At 33.0% G+C, this 9,204-nt stretch overlaps 1 protein-coding gene across 3 annotated transcripts in view; it reads right to left on the bottom strand.

The window, feature by feature from the left end:
* Cop1 (COP1 E3 ubiquitin ligase) overlaps positions 1-9,204 on the bottom strand; it is a 187,859-nt gene that overhangs the window by 103,156 nt on the left and 75,499 nt on the right. For all 3 annotated transcript variants that reach the window (XM_047520152.1, XM_047520153.1, XM_047520154.1), the window contains one exon: positions 374-488. In XM_047520152.1, the coding sequence (XP_047376108.1) occupies positions 374-488 (115 nt within the window). The remainder of the gene's footprint in view (positions 1-373; positions 489-9,204) is intronic.

Here is a 9,204-nt window from a genome sequence, read left to right as displayed (position 1 = left end):
ACACCCCTTCACAATAAGAGCAGTTCTTTTACCTTTTTATTCTTAGCACAGAGGACATATTTGGAAATTAATTAATATTGACTAAAAGGCAACTGAATGGAACTGATTTTTACTAGTTACATAGTCATGACCCATTTTGTAACTTTACATAGCTTTATAACTTAATGTCAAGATTAAAAATTCCAAACAGACAAAAATTGCCATTGGAAAACAATATTCTCCAAAATCTCTAAGAACTCCAGAGTATTCTGAGACTATGTCAAAACATTTTTTGCTTTGCAACTATGACTTCCTATAAATTCTGCATAAAATATCTAGAAACAGATCTGAAACATGTATTTGCTATATTATGAAAGAATTCCTAAGCATGTACCTGAGATACGAGACATCCTTGTAGAAAAATAACATTGCTCTAAGTCTTCAAAATGAGCAGTGAGTCGTTTTCGTCTTGATGCTAATGTGCTGTTATACCAAGGCTGTTTCTTTGTCTAAGGTAATGAGAAAAGAGATCTGTAACTCAGAACACACCATACTCCTCTTCTACACAGAACACCCAAATGCTTACAAATTTACTTTCAAAAATTCATCAAAATAAAATGATGACAAATGGTAAAAATCTATATAGTTCTCAGATCACGTTTTCCTAATTTTCTTTCAAAGTGAAAGAAGCAAATTAATCGAGAATGATTAAAAGATAAAACAATTTTAAATGAAGACAATACTTATGATGCCATTCTGAAATATAAAATTAGGGGACTTTTAATATCCAGAAATTGTTAGAAAATGATTATCAAATAGACAGCTAACTACTTCTTCATTATTCCCATATGACAGCCTTATACCCTTTGAATTATAAAACAGCTTTTGACTTCAGGAAATACATAAATACTGATTATTATGTTAGGAGGCAGTAATAACATGATAAAGTTTGACAAATGTAAAACTACACTAAGATTTCATCTCATGCCAGTCAGAATGAAAATTATCAAGAAATACAAATAACAATAAATGTTGGTGAGGATGTGGGAGAAAAGTACACGTTCATACAATTCTGGTGGGACTGCAAATTTGTGTAACCACTCTGGAGAGCAGTATGATGATTCCTCAAAAAATTAGGAATGGAACCACTATTTGACCCAGTTATCCCATTCCTCGGCATATATCCAAAGGAATTAAAATCAACATACTACAGTGTTACAGTCACATTATGTTTATAATAGCTCAATTCACAATAGCTAAGCTATGGAATTAAACTAGGTGCCCTTCAACAGAGGAATGGATAAAGAAATTGTGGCATATACATACAATGGAATACTACTCAGTCATAAAGAAGAATGACTTTGTGACATTTGCCAATAAATGGATGAATCTGGAGACATCATGCTAAGTGAAATAAGCCAAACCCCCAAACCAAAGGTTGAATGTTTTTGCTGATATGTGGAAGCTAACCCACAACAAAGGTGGGGAGGGGAAGAAGTTCAGTTAATTAGACAAAGGAGAAAGAAGGGAAGGGAATAGGAGTAGAATGAATTGGACATAACTTTCTTATGTTTATATATGAATATATGACCAGTGTAAATGCACATCATGTACAACCACAAGAATGGGATCCTAATTAGAATAAGTTATATTCCATGTATGTACAATATGTCAAGATAGACTCTACTATCATGTATATCTAAAAACAAGTTTGAAAAATGCAACAGAATATAATAATAAAATCAGACACAGACTAAGACAACAAGCTTGAAATATGTTGGAATATAAGCCATATAAAAACAAAGGAATGGTGGCACATGCCTGTAAATTCAGCTTTTTGGGAGGCTTAGGCAGAAGAATCATAAGTTTGAGACCAATCAGCCTGAGTAATTGAGCAAGGTCTATCTAAAACTTAAAAAAAGAACTTAAAAAAAAAAAAAAAAAAAGGCTGAGGATATAGCTCAGTAGTAGAATACTTGCCTAGCACATGTGAGGCCCTAAATTCAATCACCAGTTCCATAAAAAACAAACAACAACAGAAACAAAGGTCCATGATCCTAAACATACATTCCCTGTTGCATGTCTTATGGCACATCAACAGACACAGGCGTAAGATACATAATAAGATCCTTAGATGACACAAGTTCATCCATAACTTAATACCATCATGTCCAATGTGTAACATAAGAAGTACCAGGGCACTACTTTAAACACTCCAGTGCAACCTTCCTCTAAATCAATGAAATGGGAAGAATTATACTTTAAAATATTGCCTGACTCACAAGAAAGATAAATGTCCACACAGATAAACAAGAAGCTGAACTCAAAACAGCTGATGTAAATGAAATATAACAAAGGTACAGGGTAAGTAGAAAAGAGGGGCAACAGTTATCTGGGGACAAATATCAAAACAAAAAAAAATTTTTCTAAGAGTAGAGATGTTTTCAATTTCAGTGAAATTGCCAAGGTGCATTAAAATAGATGGAAATCACAATCTAGAGCTTATACATATATTAACACAACTGTTACATTATAACTATATTCTTATTACAATTGCATATTATAAAATTATATTACATACTACATTTAAGTTTTTAATAAGCATTCCAAATCTGGGATGATGGGACAAAATGAGTTAAAGAAATATTTTAAGAGCTTATGGTTGAGAATTTTCCAGAATAGAAAATGAATACAAATTCTGACATAAGAAATTATTCCTGTCAAGAGGGATAATTTTTTTAAATCCACCATTAGACACACTAAGGTAAAACTGTATTTTTGTTCAAGTGCCGAAGTAAGACCTTAAAATAAGATTACCAGAAGATAACAGGAACAAGAAGCACAATATTTTTCAATAGCAATGACTAAAGTTATAATGCAAAGTCAGTGTTTTCTTCAAAAAGTGAGAGAAAATAGCCCCATCCTAAAACCCAGAATCTAACAAAACTATCTTGCAACAATGTAAACAAAGTATATCTTCATGTGAATGAAAAAACTTATTATCAATAGAGTCCTTTCTATAAAATTTTTGGAATTATATATACTTGAAAACTATAACAACACAAACTGGCAGGACTAAGACCAAAACTAAAAAGAAAACAAGGAAACTAGCAACATAATAAGAGGTTCAAATTTTTTTTTTATTTTAGTATCTAAGATTTTGGGATTTAAAAATATGATAAAAATTATACCAAATAATAATTTATGGGTCAGAAGAGAGTGATAAAAGTTTGTATTCTAGAGCTTACATTATTCAGGAAAATAATTAAGATCCTAAGTATAGAAGTAAGTGTAAATAAATTTCAAGGACATCTATTGAAAGTGAGAAAGAAATTTGGGGATACAGAAAAAGCAAGATACATGGAGTCTCAATAGAGAAGGATCCATTAATGCCTATGAACCATCGGAAGCAAGCAACCAACTCCTGAGCAATCCTCTCCCTCCTTGGACCTTGTTATCCAAAAAAAAAAAAAAAAAAAAAAAAAAAAATTAACATGATGTGAAGGCGATGCACAAACACAGGGAAAACTAGTATGAAACTGTAAAACTCTGCCCTGACTCCCCACCACTAGTTTAGCTCCTGTCCCTGTATAAATACTAACATTTCAAACCAAAGGGTTGCAGTTTTTTGATCTTGAAATGGGCTACACTCTCCCCCTCCCCTGAATGTATCTCTGCTCTCCTAAATAAATCACTCTGTGCCTCTGACATGTCCTTAAATTCATTTCTTCGTTTGCCAAGAACCCTACTTGTCCTCAGTTGAGGTCCACCTCACCTGGAGCTCCTTAAACCACCTCCAGTGAAAAAAGAATAGTAATAGAATAGGTAACATTTAAACCAGTAGTGGGGCTGTATGAGGGAGGATAAAGATAAAAGAAAAAGAAAAAAACAGAAACATGAGAAAACAGCAAGAATAAAGAGTTAAAAGAGTGAAACTATATCAGTAGTCATAAAAATGTAAATGAGAATACTCACTGATTAAAATAGTGATAGATTTCAAAAAAAAAACTGTGCTGTCAAAGAAAGATCCAAAATACAAAAAAACTGAAAAATTGGAAATAACAAAAGTGAAAAGTAATACAACTAGAGAATACTAACTAGGCAAAAAACTTAAGATGAAAACCTTACTAAGGTTAGAAACAACTACAGCATAGCAGAAACAATAATTCAACAACAATGGTATACCGGTCTATTCATAATATAGCTTCAAAAACAATAAAGCAGAAAAACCTAGAGACACTACCAAACCCACCACCCGAGCAGGAGATATACCTGACCAAATCAACAGAGAGGTGACAGCAGTGATAAAGCTGAGCAATAATGTCAGGTCTTGTATCCAACTTCCTGTTTAACCTAAACTGACCCTGTCTCCCTCAATAGATAGTGAAGTATATTTTCCTTCATTACCATGACTCATGGCAATGAGTTTGGTGGTCAGCAAGAGGGACTCAGAGCAGCTACTCCTATGTGCCAGTACACTGTGTAGTATGTAAAGAACTGCACATGGGAAAACTGATCAGTTATGAGAATAGCCCAAGAAAATAATGATCTTTGTTCTGGAGATATGTGAAGCTGAAAAGTATCTCCTGAGCAGGCAATTAGGATCATCTGACTGCAAAGCTCCACCTATGAGAAGGCCTGGCCCACCAGTCTGCAATCACCTCTTACTTGAACTACCCCTATATTAGCCTCCCACCAATGTGGACACTGGACAAGAATCCTCCATCTTCTCAGTCAGCCAGTTTTTCAAATAAAGTTGTCTTCTTTGCCTCAGCACTCTCAAGATTTGCTGTGCTACGAGCATCCAGACTTGGGTCAGTAACCGTAACACTAACGTATATGTTCAGTCAAATATAGAAGACTGATTTAATGAATACACAAAAAACACTGCACCCAATGAAAAGAACATTTATTCCTCTTAAGCATACATGAAATATTTTACAAAAACTGACCTTGTACTGCTACTGGATAATGTTTATGATCTTGAGGCAAGGCAGAATTTCTTGAAACACAGAAAGCACTGACAATAAAAATTATATATTCTATGACAAAGATATTAAGAAATTCTGTTTCTCAAAATTCATTAAAAAGGCGAGACAAGAAACAAAGTCTAAGAAGAAACTTGCAGCACACAGGAACAAATGATTGGGATTGACTAGGGAAAAATTCTGAGATTCCTAAATTTAAATACACGGGCAAGAGGATAGAAGGAAAAGGAGATGGAAAAAGTTAATCAGTTAACAGGTTTTAGGCTGAAAGGAACAACCCTTTCATATTCCTGAAGCACAATAAAACTTTTCACTCAATTTTATACCAACCCCCTAGGTACCAACAATCCAGAACCAACAATTATTTCTTATGAGCTGCCCTCCTATCCCAAAGTTCTCCAGGTTTCTTCACATAACCCCACACCCTCTTCTCTATAGTCAATGAAAAAAAAAGAAAAGAAAACAAACAAACAACAACAACAACAATGTTTTCCTTCCCAAAATTTTCATTGTGGAAAAGTTCTCTTAGCTCTGGTCCTAATAAGATACCTGTCCCCGGACCTGGTCTTTTTCTGATTGCTACAATCTACATCAGCTCAACATACCCTGGTATTTCAAAGATCCTCCACCCTTAGGAGTTTTGGTTTACATTGTTTTTAGATATGAGAAGATGTCATTTCATACAAGATAAAACATGAATGGTCAATAAAAGTAAAAAAAGGTGGTCTTACAATAATAAGAATAACATGAATTTAAACCACAATAATATTCCATTTATTATCATTAAAGAGAAAAACACTTATAAGTTCAACAGTATTAATCAATGGTAAGAATGTGGAGAAACTGAGACTCATATGCCCAAGTGATGGGAGTTTTATATTGATAAAACACTTTGAAAAATAATTTGATATTAACCCAAAATACAATTTTTATACCCGATGACCCTCATTTCCTCTCCTAGTTACAAAGTCTAGAGAAACTCTGCACCTGTTTATTAGATGATGCATACAATGATATCTTTAATAGCAAAAACACTAGAAACAAATCAGTGTACCTGGATTTGGTAATTGATAAACTGTAGCATATTAACACAATGCAAAGTTATATAGCAGTGAATCAACTATAGCTACAGACATCAGGAATGAATTTCTGAAAGTGACTTACTAAAATATAATTTTCAAAAATTCAAATATAGCCAAACCAAATAAAATAGTGTGTGTGTTTATGTGTGTATGCGTGTCTGCACGTGCAGTGATTTTTAAAAACTCAACATGTAAACAAATATCAGAAAAGAGGTCACCTCTGGAGAGACAATGGAGTAATGGAATTTGTACAGGGTAATGGAATTTGTTAGGAGAACATGGGTGACTTGCACAGTTTAATATTCTAGTAATTAATATAACTGACTTAAAAAATTTTTGTTTTATTATAGCTACACATCTAACTTCCAAATTCATGAATACATTCTTCTGTATATATCAACTTATTTTTTACAAATTCTAGGAGGAAGAATTAGAGACTTTTTAAAAAAGTGATTAGTTTGATGGAAAAACAGAAGACACTACAGTTTCAAAGATGAGAATAATAAGAACATCAGAAATACAACATATAAAATCAACAAGAATTAGTCAACAACGTTGTTAGATATCTGACTTCCAGTTTTTACAGCAAATTTATCTTCACAATTATTTTGTCAATATTTATACTTAGTTTTTCTTGGATTTATTAAAAATACCTAGTGCAATTCCTTTCTAATCCATTCATAATTAGGTTGCTTCATAATTGCTGATAAATATTCAACATTAGGCTAATTATCACGCACCACACAAAAAAATACACAAATAACATTAATATAAAACAACACAAATGTGCTAACTACTCAGAGATAAATGTTTTGAGAATACAAATTGGTTGTAGATAATTCAGAAGGCCAATTATCAGACAGAACATAATCTCAGGATACATGTAAATATAAAGAAAATGTTCATCAACTGTGTTCATCTATCTAGATTGACTCAAAAACAACCATACTTACCAAACTCAAAGAAAATTAAAGTTCACTACAGCAAAAAAGGAATATAAAAATATCTTATTTGGTCACTGGAGAAAGTAAAAGAATTCTCAAATAAATGCTAGAAAGTAAACAAGCATAATATGAGACAAAAAAGCAAATTAAACAATTACACAAAAATATCATTCAGTGTTCCCTATAAATCATGGAAAATAAATATTTAATAAAATGCTGAGTGCAATAAAACTACAAATAGAAAAGAGACACTCAAAACTGAAAATTCCATTTCAAATACTTAATTTCAAATAGTGGCCAAGAGTATTAAAGCAACGAGGTGAATGAAATCAATGTTTGTATAATTAGAGAAATAACTTTACCATAGAAAATACCCTGTCAATTCCACTAAGAGACCCCTTACTCCAAATGAAGTTTACAGTGTACAATTAACTGAAATTTAAAAATTTCCTAACATACAAATACCCCTTCTCAGGTTGATTTAACATATTAATCAAAAACTAGTAATCATAATTTATATAGTAAGTTTTAATGCAAATTAACTGTTAAACATCTGCACATATTTTCGAACAAACAGATTTTAAGAATGTCTTTAAAGGAAAAAACCTGTAGTATTTATAACAAAGATTGTCATATGATTTCCAAGAGTGGTTATAGAGCACTGGGAATTCTCCGAGATCTTGTCAGAACACTTGTGATGTTAAAACTATATTCATAAAAATAATAAGATGTAATTTGCCATTTTCAATGTGCTTCTGCACATTTGTGATGTAAAGGCAAAGGTCTGTATAAAACTGCTGGTCTCTTAGCACAGATAAAGGCAATGGCAACAAACACCACTTGGTTGATAATATATTCTTTACCACAATAAAAAAAAATAGTAGGAATAGTAGGAATATACCTCAACATATAAAAGCCATATATGCTAAACCCAAGGCCAACATAATTCTAAACAGAGAAAAACTGAAAGCATGCCCTCTAAAAACTGAAACAAGACAAGGATGCCTTCTTTCACCACTTTTATTCCACAGTCCTTGAAACTCTAGCCAGAGCAATTAGACAGAAGAAAGAGATTAAAGATATACAAATAATAGGTAGAGAAGAACTCAAACTATCAATATTTGCTGATGATATGATTCTATATTTGGAAGATCAAAAAAGATTCATCAAAAATCTTCTAGAGTGCTGGCGAATGTAGCCCATCACATAGAGCGCCTACCTCGCATGCTCGAGACCCGGGTTCGAATCCCCAGCGCTGTTAGATTGTGGAAAAAACAAAAATCTTCTAGAACTAATAAATGAATTCAGCAAAGTAGCAGGATGTAAAATCAACACCCACAAGTCAAATACATTCCCATACATCAATAATGAATCCACTGAAAGAGAACTAAAGAACAATACCCCATTCACAAATTGCCTCAAAAAAATAAAATAAAATACTTGAGAATCAATCTAACAAAAAAGGTGAAAGATCTCTACAATGAAAAAACTACAGAAAACTAAAAAAAGAAATTGAAGAAGACCTTAGAAGATGAAAAGACCTCCCACGCTCCTGGATAGGCAGAATTAATACTGTCAAAATGACCTTACTACCAACGGTGCCATCAATGCAATTCCCATTAAAATCCCAATGACATACCTCATAGAAATAGAGAAAGCAATCATGAAATTCATTTTGAAAAACAAGACACCCAGAATAGCCAAAGCAATCCTTAGCAGGAAGAGCAAAACAGGATGTATCACAATACCAGACCTTAAACTATACTACAGAGCAATAGTAACAAAAATAGAATGATATTGGTACCAAAATAGACAGGTAGACCAATGGTACAGAATAAAAGACAGAGACAAACCCACATAAATACAGTTATCTCATACTAGACAAAGGTACCAAAAACATACAATGAAGAAAAGACAGCCTCTTCCAACAAATGGTGCTGGGATAACTGGAAATTCATATGCAGCAAAATGAAAATAAAACCCTATCTCTCACCCTGCACAAAACTCAACTCAAAATGGATCAAGGACCTAGGAAACAGACCAGAGACCTTGCACCAAAAAGAAGAAAAAGTAGGCCCAAATCTTCATCATGTCCAATTAGGGTCAGACAAACCCACAGAAACAAAGGTACCTCATACTAGTCAAAGGTGCCAAAAGCATTCACTGGAGAAAAACAGCTTATTCAACAAATGGTGCTGGGAAAAATGGAAA

The sequence above is a fragment of the Sciurus carolinensis genome, chromosome 12, assembly GCF_902686445.1.
Source record: "Sciurus carolinensis chromosome 12, mSciCar1.2, whole genome shotgun sequence".
In the NCBI taxonomy this organism is placed as follows: domain Eukaryota; kingdom Metazoa; phylum Chordata; class Mammalia; order Rodentia; family Sciuridae; genus Sciurus; species Sciurus carolinensis.
This window is presented reverse-complemented; position numbering and strand designations above follow the sequence as displayed.